At 51.5% G+C, this 13,741-nt stretch overlaps 1 protein-coding gene across 5 annotated transcripts in view; it reads right to left on the bottom strand.

Moving 5' to 3' along the window:
- Positions 1 to 1,679: 1,679 nt before the first annotated feature.
- The window catches only part of SARDH (sarcosine dehydrogenase), an 86,523-nt gene continuing 74,461 nt past the window's right edge, over positions 1,680 to 13,741 (bottom strand). For 4 of the 5 annotated variants that reach the window (XM_061571712.1, XM_061571715.1, XM_061571713.1 and 1 more), the window contains one exon: positions 1,680 to 4,123. In XM_061571712.1, the coding sequence (XP_061427696.1) occupies positions 3,995 to 4,123 (129 nt within the window). In that variant the 3' untranslated portion in view covers positions 1,680 to 3,994. The remainder of the gene's footprint in view (positions 4,124 to 13,741) is intronic. The other variant, XM_061571716.1, reaches the window with a different exon arrangement.

Raw genomic sequence — 13,741 nt, 5'->3', positions numbered from 1 at the left:
GCGCCAAGTCCGCGATGGTTTCGGCTCGCGGGTGAAGTTCGAGAGCGACCGCCACGAGCTGTGTCGGGTAGCGGACGGTCTTGACGACACGAATTGATGCCAGATTGCTACGTGGGACTGACCCAAAATGATGCATCTTAAAGGGTGTATCTACAGATTCCAAGCGGGCCCCTTTTATAAACGGGGCTTGGCACTCAGCCGTCGTTGAGTGATTAATGAAGGCATTATTACTCACATGTATATAAATTCGTGCTCCAAACTCATAACTAAAAAGGCAATTAATGGAAACTCTCACGAGGGCCAAAGCCGCGAGAGGAGTAAATGCAAACGCAGCTGCATTCGCCCTCCAAGCCGCGCAATCTAATTAATAAACGCACACACTCGGAAATCGCCAAACAAATAATCGCGTTCCCGGCCGCTCCGATGGTGCGGGTCGGCGCGGCCGCAATGTTCAAGCCACGATCACCAAAGACGCCACGGGGTCGGGGGGGTCAGCCGTCGTGACCCCGAGAGGGCTTCTGTTAGCCCTGTGTCATTTTCTTCAGAGGAAGGGCAGGGGAGGTCAGTGGGGTCGGTGGGGTAGAGGGGGGGTGGGAGTCATTTCCGTGGCATTGGGACGTGATGTACCCCACGGCATGGGGGGTCACGGGGAGGCAGAATGTGGAGCATCGATTACCGCTGAAGATGCGAGAAGCAAACCCGCGGCACCGTTGTGTTGGATTGCACATCAGCCGTACGCCCAACGTTCGTAACGAATCTCTCGTCCCGAGCAATAATTCTAATAAATAAAATGACAATTACTTAGTTACCCAACGACAATTCTCACGAGCAAATCGAACGATAAAGTATTTAATTCAATTCGTTCTTCCATGCTGGTGGCGATGTAATACAGTAACATTTGGCTCGTCGCTAGGCGCTTGGACGCCGACGGCAATTTAATTTGTTTTGGCCAAGTCGGGTGATGGAGGTCCTTGGTGGCACACGTTTGGTCAAGATCATTTGCGTGGCCTAATCCGAAAATAAATCATGAATCGGAGCGAATGCATTTCCACTTTCCACCTTAATTGGGAAGCATAAAAGAGCGTAATAAAGTTGTTTTTATTTTGTGTATTTGGCCTCGGGTGCAGGTGCAAGATGGATGGATTGTTGCATCAAAAGGACGACTGCGAGGAATGGCAACAGTTTGGGTAGGCCTTCATCTAGCAGTGGTTAGATCATGGCAGGTAGCGATGATGATGACAAATCGAATATTTCTCAATGTTTTGAGCGACTGACAGAACGCGAAGAGGCGCCCTCTAGTGTTGGGTGAGAAAGGCCAATTGAAGGGACTCAGACGTAGTTCTGTGGCGTCAACTTCCAGGGCCGGTTGACGAAACGACAGCGAGGCTGTGCCTGCTGTAGCACAATTGTCACTAAAGTTTGAATGATATAATCAATGTCACTTCCACAGTGGTGGAAGAAGGAATGCCCTTTGGTGGGGTTTTAAGGGAGCTTTGCCTCAGCCCACAACTGGCAAAAGTTCAATAAATCCCTTACAGATGAAGCAATGACATCCATTCAATACCCGTCGGGAGCTTACGCCTAGCACTCCACTCGCAGTGGTTAATTACCGTATTGAAATCATCCCAAACGGCCAATTCCAACCACATTAACAAACACGGACAAGGGTGCAATAATTAACATAATATTTTATGTAATCACACGTTCACGATACACGCATAAAAGAAGCCAATGACCTACGGAAATTAGTACGTTATGAGTAAGTAAATGTTGCTGAGAATTAAACCTGAAGAAATCAAGTGGAGATGGGGCAGAATTACGCACGAGAATAACCCGACGAGAGATGAGAAACGGAATTAACAAACGAGCGGAGCCCGCGAGAGAAGGGCAAGCCGAGCCGAGAGAGACCGCAGAAGAGACGGTAGCAACGAGACAGGACCGTAGAGTTGGGAGGCCGCTAAAAAGTAAACTATTTTTATTTTACAAGGTAAGGCCCACTGAGCTATGTAGCTCTTTTTCAGAAGCGGACCTCGCCACAAATGATAGCTCAATAAAGCGGATTAATACGTGGAAATGTATTGCAGCCACAAATACTTTAATTGTGGATGTAAAAACCGGAGGACCTGGAGAAAATCCATGTGACCATGGCGAGAGAGACACGTAAACTCCAAGTATACAGCAGCAGGCGCTAGGGTCGGGATCGAGCCCGCGACCTCCTGTACACCAGGCGAGGGAGTTAACATCTCGCCATCGTGGCGCCCTGGACAGGAGCAACTGGGGTAAGGAAGGAATGTGAGGCCTTGTCCCAGCAATGAGACGTTACCGGCTGACAGCAACAAGCGCAGGATTTATTTACGATTCGCACATTCGGGTCGATTCCACGATGACGGAAGTACGGCGCGGGAAATGGAACCCAACCACAGACACGAAAAGCGCCATTTTGTTACCAGGGTGATTTCAAGGCAAACTCCACACTTTTCGTTGTAGAATATCTTAAGTGAGAGCGAAATGAAGGAAACTTCCCCTGTCGGTCTCAAAGACTCCACCAGCGACACAGCACTCACTTTGTGTCTTATCGCCGTCATAACACCGGTTAGTGCTGTACTAGTAATGAATTGGCACGTTCTGTTTACGTGACAACCCTTACTAGTTGGCTGTGTCGGGTGGTGGCGGGTTTAACGACACATTTATATTTACGCGATCTATCCCAAAAAGCCTCTTGAAATGAATCGGGTTATCAAGTAATTCATTTGTATTAGTTACAGAAATAAATCGATGCGACAAAGGTTTCTTATCTATGTTGTCCTTAATTATAAGTGTTGTGAGGTTACTCGTCAACACACTGCTGTGTTGAAGTAGTAACTAACTGTGTACCTGTCAACCCATACGGTTTATCCGTATTATTGGACAGGTGAAATTGATTTTTCAGGTTCATACGGCGTACAGCCGTTTCAATACGGGCAAATCTTTTTTTGTCTATTTATTGTGTTTCTCCCTTGTGGTGATGGGTCTTTGTAGGATGAACGTTGAGATGTGTAAGGGCACGGGGTGACCAATAAGGTCTGAATTGGTCTATAATAAGGTAGGGCACTGATTAGGGGTTGACAGGTATGTAGTAGCACGTTTTGTTCATGTGACGCACCTTACTAATTCCCTGTGTCGGGTGGTGGTGGATTAACGGCACATTTATATTTATGCGATCTAACCTAAAAACCTTTCTTATTGATTATTATTGCCTATGTGGTACACATTTCCGCTGCTCTGGCCCACTGACTAACAGCTCACAGCTCACCGTTCTCCATATTAGCAAATATCCAGCCTGCTTTGCAGTAAAGATTCATCGACTCGTCAATGTGAGTCTGTTCTAGTTTTTTCATACGCGTGTGAACCAACTACTTACGATTCGTGCTAGTTATACGCTAATGTTATTTTTCTTGTCATATCCTTCAACTTTATCCAGAATTTTACGAGGCATCCTTTCAGATCTCTCGCAGGGCAGTGTGGTTAACCCTTGGTGTTGGAGAACGGCCCACAGACGCGGACACTACAGAGCAACCTCTGAGACCCGCTTCAACCCTTCAACCGACCAATGGTCTACACATAGCAGAGGGCACCATTTTCCCACTCGCTCTGCATATGAAAGTGATGTTCGTCGCACGACGGTCAAACCGATATTCAACATTCTCGGAGCTGGGATTTAGGGAAACAAGGGCTACGATGAGATTGAATGGAGCAAACGAGGCAGACAGCACAGGCTGAAGGCACGATACGTAAAATACAAACGCCTCGCTAAGATTGAGATGGAAAACCATTGATTCTCGAATAGAATTGCAACGTGAATTGCGACAATTTGTCTAGCCGTGCGGGCGGGGCCGAGGGGGCAAATCGCCGCAGGCCTTAGCGATCGCGCTTTGTGTAGGCCGTACGTCACGGGCGACGCTTCGAGATGAGCGACTGCTGGTGGCAGCGGTGGGCGCGGTGTGAGCGGCGCGCGTCACTCGTAATTCCCGCGCACGCGCTTGTTTTCGGGGTCGAAGGGAGACTTGAGGTGCAACTTGGCCGGGTATTTGACGCCCATCCTCTCGATGGCATAGTCCCCGTTGCGCAGGAAGTCTGTGGTCACCTGAAAACGACAATCACGCAGTAGATAGTTGGTCACCACCAGAATCATCACGAATATTTAACCAAACTGAACTATGCAACTCTTTTTCAGAAGCGACCTGGCCACAAATGATAGCTCAACGAAGTGGCTTATCACGCAGACATGTATGGCAGCCACATACTCTAAATGTGGAGCGAAAAAACGGAGAAAAATCCACACGACCAGGGGGTAGAACATTCAAACTCCAAATAGACAGCAGACAGCAGGCATCAGGGTCAGGATAGAGGCCACGACTTCCTGCATACCAGGCGAGGGAGTTAACATCTCAAGACCGCGAGACGCTGAGACAGCACGGGTCCACACACAGGCGGAGCCGTGCTGTGAGGTGACCTCCCAGGTGACCTCCCAGCACAGAGGTGACCTCCCAGCACAGAGGTGACCAAGTGGCTCAGAGCAACGAGTGGAGATCACCGACACGCTTGAAGATGGTTTTCAGTCAAACGTAATTCTACAGTTTCTCAAGTGGCATGAGTCGATAGCCTCAACCCGGTCACCAACGACCACTTAACGCAAACACCAGAACATTTACCCCGTGTGTGCGAGTACAGCGGGGAGCAGGAGTGAAGTGGTTTGAACACTGTGGTATGAACCCGGACAACCGAGTCAGATTCACAGCCACTGGTGCAGAGTGTGAACATCAGCACTGGGGAGACAAAGGCGACGGGGCGTGGTGGCTGGTCACATCACCCTCTCATGCGCCGCTCCGGCCTTGTATGCACGTTGAACTTCTATCGCACCGTACGTCGCCAAACGTGCCAATCAGAGGTTAACACGACGCTCACTTACAGCACTTTCCCCAAGAGTCGGTGTAGGCGACACACGGGGGATCTTTGTCTTCATGTAGGCACAACATGTCTCTACATCTACTACACACATGCCTGCAAGCTGGGTGTAGCGCTGGTGCAGTGGATCGCTCACTGCGCTGCGAACTTGACTTCAAACCCTACGAGGCAAATTAGTTTGTTCTCCCCCCCCCTCTCCGCCACCCCCCTTCTCTGCTCTGGTTTTTAAGAAACAGAAGAGCTGGCGAGGCTGGAGACCGCGCTAAGCACACGCTAAGCACACGCTAAGCACACGCCACTCGACGATGTGCCTCGAGACAAAGGCGCGCCATGCTCGAGAAAGGCGACAGTCAGCGGCCAAAGCCGCTGGCGTTGAGCGGTGATCCACGGCCGAGGGTTGCAGCTGCTTTTGAGGCCGGCTGAAAAGAGGCCGGACGCAACAGCAGGGACTGAAGGGTGTTGGGCCGAGTGTCCTGTGAGGAGAGGCACACTCAAGTCACTCGCACGCGGAGGTGTTGACGTGAGGCTCGCATTCTCACACCTCCTGCTTGCAAGCACTTTTGGTGAAAATAATTACGATAATAAAAATATTTAATGTTTAGATCGCGTCGTTCCTGCCAAACTGCATCTCACACTGCTCTCGTCAAAGATCATGAACTATGATGACAAACTCCGGTCATCCTCGCAGCGGCTTTTGCCTGGCCATCGAATAAAGGTGGTCAATGCGTCGTACACTTTCAGATGCATTGGAGCTCTGCACTTTTAAATCTAGATTGAAAACTAATTTCTTTAGAACTGAGTTTTATTTTTAGTTTGTTGTCCTTCCTTTGCACCTCAGATTAGCACGGTTGGCTATGTACGGTGAAAAAGAAGTTCAACATACATACATTAATTAACGTGCTTATGTTAATTTACTTTTAAGAATGAAAAGCAATACAATAAACAAAGAAAGCATGCTGCACCTCGCAAGACACTGAGGGCACCCATACCAAGGTAAACTCCAGTCAACGTCGAAGTTAACAAAACTAGGTTTGTAGATGGGAACTCGAGCAGTGGAAGGGGAATTGATTCGGCGAATGTGGATTGGGATCGCGTTCCGCGCCGCGTAGGTGGAACTCCGACTCCACCGGCGAGCACTGAACCAGGGGTGGGGAACGTCCGCCCCGCGGGCCGTATGAGGTCCGCGGAATCATTTGGTGTGGCCCTGCCAAGGCAAACGCAAGCGGGACTCGAAATTCAATAAATCTAGGAGCAAACCTGGAAAAGGAGTTGCGAGTAGCAACATCATCAATACCAACGAACATCACACGCCTCGCCAAAGAGAAGCAGTTCCAGCCCATCGCGTTAGGGGCGAGTTAATTGAATGTTTGACTAAATCTAACGGGCTAATTTTAAATTCATAATTTTGTATGGCCCGCGAATGCAATTTTGTACAAAGGTGCAGCCCTGCAATGTTTTGCGTACGACGCTGCTGACGGTAAGGGGCCTCCACAAGCGGGAGCTGTAGAGAGCGTCTCCCCGTAGGAGGGAACTTTGGCCTACTCTTCCACGCTGGGCAGACATCATGGGGGGCAGGGGGGGGGATGAGCAAAACTAAAGGTACGTGTGTACAAACACAACTTGTGTGTACACGCACAACTTGTGTACAAACACAGTGTGTGTGTACACACACAGCGCGTGTACCTCGAGCTAAATCAGCGCACACCGCTCGGGCGTGACAGCTCATTCACAGGGACGGCTGCACGAGGCACGAGGTCAAACGCCGGAATTGAAAGGGCGGCGTGCATATTCAGTTAGAAACGTACCACACACACACACGTGTGTGTGTGTACAAGACAAAGGCAACGATCTCCACCCCCCGTGGTGCCGACAGAGGCTGTTGGGGCGAGCGCTGCCAGTACGCAGCTGTGGAGGCTGGCACGGCACACGAGGGGGTGGGTGTTGGCCAGTCACCGTGCCCGGGCCGCCTTTGTCTCCCCCAGTGCCGATGTTTACGCACACCCCACCAGCGGCTGATTTTCGGCAGAGTGGACCTAGGCAAGGCTCAGGACCAGCGGAGACATTCTCTGAGCGGGATGTGACATCGGCTCGCCTGGGCTGCAGCTTGGTGTTGCGCCCGAAACGTCGTGATTTAATTTAGTTGTTTTATTTTATTTTTTACCTACGTGACTTTACCGAAAAAACCAAAGAGTATGAATCCTTGCAGTCGCGAAAGCTTCAAATCTAGAATTATTATAGTTTCTTCATTACTTCATTACCCGCGATCCGCAAAGGCGGTGGTATTGATTCTGTTGCACGGTGCCTGTTGCTGTACTGCACTGACGGGGCCCCACGGAGTGATCTGAGCAATGACAACAGGCAACCCAGCAGACATTTGTGTAGCGGATTTCACATAGTGTGCGTGATGTAACAAGTGCCGTTGCATCACGGCGCACTGGGGCAGTGGTCGTCTCCTAGTCACACCCCGGATGAACCAGTGGTGGAAATTCCACAATTCTATGACTGCGGTGAGTCTCTCTGTAAGACAACCACTGTTGACTTTCTCACAAAGTGGTACTAATTTTATAGACCCCAAAATGATGATGGGTTGAGTCGACCCCTCCCCTCACCCCCAACTAGAATTTCAGCTCACAACCTTCCAATTGTGAGTCGTTCACTCTGCCGCTGAGCCACCGGGCTACAAGTAACAGCGGAAGGCTAAAGCCGCGATTTGACCCCAGGATCGAGGTGATGCAACCTCTGTCCCTGGCGTGGCCATTGTGAGCTCCCCGTGTGGGAGACTCAGATCCAGGCCTTGAACCCAGGATCGCAGCGGTGCCATTTAAAAGTCTGACAGCCTTGAGTGAGCCCCCTGGAGACGCCCAACAGACCCAGGGCTACAACTTATTCCTCGGCATCGCTGGCTCAGCACCGGGCGGTGGTGGCGACGCACGTGGCCTGCAATCCAGCACTGTGCAGGCAGCGGCGAGGGTTGGTGGGTCATCCGCACAATGGTGACCAAATGTTGCGAGACTCTCTCCCCGTGGGTATCGAGGTGCCAGACCGTTGCTTGCCAGCAGAATGCGGCACAGCAAAGGGTGGACTGATGTCACCTGTCCCTTCTCTGTGGGATGGAGCAGGGGTGGCCAACCTCTAATAATCAAAGAGCCAAAGCATACCCAGGAGTTCTGAAAAGAGCCAAGTGTATATATATTTAAATGTGTATATATATATAAATGTGTGTGTATATTGACAGTTTTCGGCACAGCACGGGAGACACTCACTATTGTTTGCTACGACTGTGATAGTGAATTCTACGTTACGCCCCTTCGATAGAGCCGCATGTGGTGATTAAAGAGCCGTATGCGGCTCGGGACACGCCACTTGGCCACCGCTGGGATACAGTGTTGCCCCCTCGCATTCGTGAGTTTTCTCCGGGTGCTCCGTTTTCCTTCCACGTATGTAAACACTTATTAATTGGCCAAAACATTTTACCATGTAGACAACTGCATTGTTGTTGCCGGCTCCCTGGCTGTCAGCCTTGTCTTATGAGAGATGCAATTTACATGAACGAGGCTATGGTATGTAAAATGAATCATGAGATGTTTAAACATTCATGTATTACCTCTGAAAAAGCTGTTAATGAGCCCTCTGAGAGAGAGATGCGCAGACTCAGTGCGTGAACTCGGAATCTCATCTGCGCCGACTTCGAGTCTCTGACACAGCCATTAACGTGTCTCCGATGAGACGCTCAGCCACCTCACATCTTTGCAAATGTCCGAGCCAATCAGCCGCCAGCGCTCTAATGGGACGCTTAAAGAGTCACGGTTAATATCGTCAAGACAGTTTATGTAAAATGCGTTTGTAGGCAATAAGTAATTTTGCGGAATGGGGTGAAATTAAATTGGATTTTGATTACGAGGGGCGGCATCTGCTTTTTGTGTCAGGCCAGACGGCGCCGGTATAATACGTAAACTCGGGGTCAAAGCGCCTAATTGCTTCCCAAGGAAATGCATCGCAAACACGTTCAAAAAGAAACGAATCATCGCAAAATGTCTGATTAAAACTCTTGCCCTTTCGCATCGAAATAAAATCACGCTTTCCCCCGGTGAACACGCAACACGATTCTTCAGTGAATTTGTGTTTGTGGGGTTTTTTCTTTCCCGGGATTACACACAAACGTGTGGACCGTTTCATCGTCCTGTGGCTCAATCACCCGTCGTAATTAGTGCCACACGGCCAGTTTCTCCTCTATCGAATTGCACCCTTTCCCGCGTCGTAGTTTTTACACACACGTCATCGGAATGGAATCAGATAACTTAACTTAATTGGTACGTCAGATCAGAAGATGTACCGACGCTCCCACAAGGCCACGCGGGAGGGCACGTGCCACAGTTTGGCGCCATCTATAGTAGAGTGCGGTCGTGTCGTTACAGTTTTCTCCGGTGAGTACGATGTCTTTAAAAAGACAGCGGTGCTACGACGCCTCTCTAAATAAAATTACCGTTGAGCCGCTTGCACGTTCTGAGATTCAGCGGTAAACGGGACACCCACCCTGCGACTTGCAGACGTCTCGGAACGGTAAAGGGTTAATGTCTGAATCACGTTCAAGAAAACTTTTACAAACCGATTCGAGTGAAATGTAGCATGCCGCTTTGCGTAGGGCCTCAAATCTATCGCCGTCTGCTGAAGCGGCACAGTGTCCCGCAGATTTATGTAATCATTTTATACGAAAAAGAATTTATAATTATAAAAAAAAAAGTTTGGTACACTTTGGAAAAACAAATTAATATATCTGCTTATACTGGCCATAAGACATTGTCAACGTAGGTTAGTATTTTATAAGTTTTGCTCAAACGATGATAAATAAATCCATCCTTCTCTCCAAGTACCTGCAATAGGCATGCCCCCCCCCACCCCCCATCTTGTAGATAATTTATGAACCAAAATGAATAAAACATTTTACATAATTCACTGTGTCACTCCACTGCTGAAGCCCTGCCCACGCTGTGTGCGCCATGGGGATTGCATGACCATACTTCACCACGCTGGGCAGCGGGGGTTGGTGGAAGGAGGGGGGGTTCCAGGATGGTTTTATAACTTGCTGGCCACTGACGCTATTAATCGCAACCAGGCATCTCATTGAGGTCACTGGGGTCACAGCGCGGTTTGTGCGACTCACTGCACCAACAGCTTCCCCCAAATCCAATCTATGTTATTTGACGATGGTAATCGTGCCGACGACACTCGGACTAAGTTGACCATAACTGGAGCTAGGACTCACGCTCTCAGCGACGAGAGCTCGGTAGCGACACACTCTGAGCTGCATCGCAGGGGGTCTCGGGAGTGTAATGGAGGTGCAACGATTCGCCCCCCGCGTGGCTCGATGGATCGTCTCACTCCGGGGTCACGGCTCTTTGGCCCCTCGTGGTGCACAGGGGAATCCATAGCGGACGCAGCGTCTCCGTTAGCCAGTCGCAAACAATGGTAGCATTACCATAGTACAATTGGAAATAATCGATCCTTGCAGGCGCCATTCAATGCAGGTATCTTGAGAGAGAGAATTTATTTTAATCGCTCAAATTGGTACCAATTCCGAGTGACGGAAACACGCACGTTACCGATTGACTTCATCGAACAAAATGTTAAGGTTGCGAGTCGGGGCCCAACGCTAAATGGATATCCAGCTCACAAAAACTGTCAGCCGAAGCCTGTGGCGAGCCACCGTTGTCCACAGCGGGCGGTCGGAGGACTGTGAGTGGGAACGAAATTGGGCCCCGTGACGCATTCACGCGCAAAAATAAAACACCGCCGAAAATTCCGCTGCGTCACGCGTGGCGTTACTTAGGAGCATCGGGGCCTGCGTGGGGGATGAGACACGGCTAAGTTCCCTGATCGATCGCAGAGTCCCGGGGGGATCACGGGCCGAGCGAGGGTGGAGGGGGTTGGTGGCAGTGAAGCCGGAGAGCGCGGCGGGGGGGGAGGACCAGGGGTGGGGGCGGGGGGGAGGACCAGGGGTGGGGGCGGGGGGGAGGACCAGGGGTGGGGGCGGGGGGGGAGGACCAGGGTTGGGGGGGGGGGGGAAACGGTGAGGAAAGCGCCGGCAGCTCTGCGAGCCGTAAACTGCGCGGCGGTGATTTGACGTGGAGGCCGCTGATATTTCGCGGCGTCAGCGCGGGTTAACCCTTGTGGATGTTTCATCCGTTTCCGACCGACGCTCGCGAATTCGCGTTCAGCGCCATCTGCTTGCTCGACACCACGAGCCAGAGGTGGTGACCTCCAAGTGGCTCGGAGCAACGAGCCGGGATTTGCTGAGATCCTGGGTTTCAAGTTGGGTTTTGGGCCAAATGACATGAAACAGCTCACTCAAGTTCGGTGAGTTTGTGAGTCTCTATCTGGTCACCAATAAACGCACAAATTAAGCCATCTCATTAAATTTGGATGTCTGCTTAAAATCATAATTTTCCAGCTCCACTGGCGAACATTAATTTGCCTTGAACGCTGCTGCACAATGAACAACCTGCGCAGAAGGCCACCGTCTCATCGGCACTGCACAGAGGGCACACTCGGAAGTAGTTCTGCGATGTCCTCTTCTAGGTGTCATCTCGTGACACGAGGCGGTGCTCTGCTCACTGCTCGAGTTCTGAATGTAAGTGTCGTGGACTCAATGACACGACGCTGTACTTCTTTGGTTTTTTCGGTAAAGTCACGTAGGTGAAAAATATAAAATAAAAATAAATTAAATCACGATGTTTCGGAGACAACACAAGCTTCCATCTTCAGGTGGCACCATCACAGCAACATTACTGTATCAAGTGGAGAGAACTCTAAGAGACACGAGACTATATACAGGTTAAGGGGGGGGAGGAGCCAGGATGGACCGGGGGGGGGGTTAGAGTTCTCTTCACTTGATACAGTAATGTTGCTGTGACGGTGCCACCTGAAGACGGAAGCTTGTGTTGCCTCCGAAACGTCGTGATTTACATTTTTATTTGATCTTTTCACCTACATGACTTTACCGAAAAAACCAAAGAGTATGGACCCTTGCAGTCACGAAAACTTAAAATCTAGAATAGACGCGACGCTGATTTACGTGACGTAGAGCCCTTTTGCCAATCCACTGCTGGATGATGGCCTCCCCATATCGAATCGGGAGTTATATCACAATACTTCACCACGATGCTGACTGCACAATTCAAAGCCAATTGGGAGGGGACTGAAACATTTTTTAACCTTAGGCATTGGTAGCCAATGCAATGATCCATATTTGTTTTTGAGTCAGGGCCACGTGGTCGTAGTTTTGCGCCAAAAACCTTACCATTAAACCCTCCCCTACCAGATTGTCACGTCTACACTAATATTATTATTTATAGAGACCGCGTCGCGTTTCACCAGGGAGCGAACTCCGGGGGGTCGAATTTAAAGTCTCCGCCGCCTGATGAAGCTCGGAGCAGCGTCAGCGAAACGGCGCCCGACGTCAATTGCCGAATTCAGTCGCGGAAGCCTCGAGCCACCGTCGAGGAAGAGCGTCACAGGTCAGACTTTGATGAATGTATAAATAGAAAGCACAATACCCGCGCACAGGAGGCGACCTCGCCGGGGGGTGGAGTGTTGGCAAACTACCACCACGTGGCCCGACTGCGCGCGCACGAGCCGGAGGGCCTGGCGAGAGGCGGAGATGAGAGGCGGCGTTTGAAGTTAGCGGAGGGGGGCAGTGAGGGGGGGGGGCGGGGGGTTCGTGCGATCTTTTCGCGAGCCGCCGACGCGTTTGCAGCTCGCGCTTTCGCTGAAAAGTCTCCGTTGAAGACGCCGCGACAACGCCGCCCGCGGAAGTAGCCCATCGCGATGGCTCGCCGCGGGGCCGCGACGCGCCGGCCCCCCGCGAGGATCGTGGCAGACGGTGGCGGCTTACGGAAGCCCCTTCTCACCCGGCAGCGGATGGACCACGGCTGCTGATGATGACAATGAACCCACTGCACTCGGTGTGAACCGGCGTGTTCACCAGGCGCGGACGCACGCTGCGTTCTGACCCCAACGCCTCTCCTCCTCTCATCGCCGGTCCTTCCCCACTCAGCCGCATCTATCGATGCCTCATCCGTTCCCAGCTGCCATGAAAAGGTCAGGGGGAATTAATATCGTCGAGTGACTTAAAAAACACGCCAATAACCCCTCGCGTGCACCACGTGCGAGCCAGTGGCTATGAAGGCCCGAGCCCCGCACGGTGATGGTGGTGGTGGTGAGGGTGGTGAGGGTGGTGGTGGTGAGGGTGGTGAGGGTGGTGAGGGTGGTGAGGATGGTGAGGATGGTGAGGATGGTGAGAGTGGTGAGGGTGGTGAGGATGGTGAGGGTGGTGAGGGTGGTGAGGGTGGTGGTGGTGAGGGTGGTGAGGATGGTGAGGATGGTGAGGGTGGTGAGGGTGGTGAGGGTGGTGAGGATGGTGAGGATGGTGAGGGTGGTGAGGGTGGTGATGGTGAGGGTGGTGAGGGTGGTGAGGGTGGCGAGGGTGGTGAGGGTGGTGAGGGTGGTGAGGGTGGCGAGGGTGGTGAGGGTGGTGAGGGTGGTGAGGATGGTGAGGATGGTGAGAGTGGTGAGGGTGGTGAGGATGGTGAGGGTGGTGAGGATGGTGAGGGTGGTGAGGATGGTGACCGTGGTGAGGGTGGCGAGGGTGGCGAGGGTGGCGAGGGTGGCGAGGGTGGTGAGGATGGCGAGGATGGTGAGAATGGCGAGGGTGGTGAGGGTGGTGAGGATGGTGAGGATGGTGAGAGTGGTGAGGATGGTGAGGGTGGTGAGGGTGGTGAGGATGGTGAGGGTGGTGAGG

This window comes from Lethenteron reissneri, chromosome 48, assembly GCF_015708825.2.
Source record: "Lethenteron reissneri isolate LAM-NWPU_2019-01 chromosome 48, ASM1570882v1, whole genome shotgun sequence".
In the NCBI taxonomy this organism is placed as follows: domain Eukaryota; kingdom Metazoa; phylum Chordata; class Hyperoartia; order Petromyzontiformes; family Petromyzontidae; genus Lethenteron; species Lethenteron reissneri.
The sequence above is the reverse complement of the archived record's forward strand: the minus strand, read 5'-3'. Positions and strand labels throughout refer to the sequence as shown.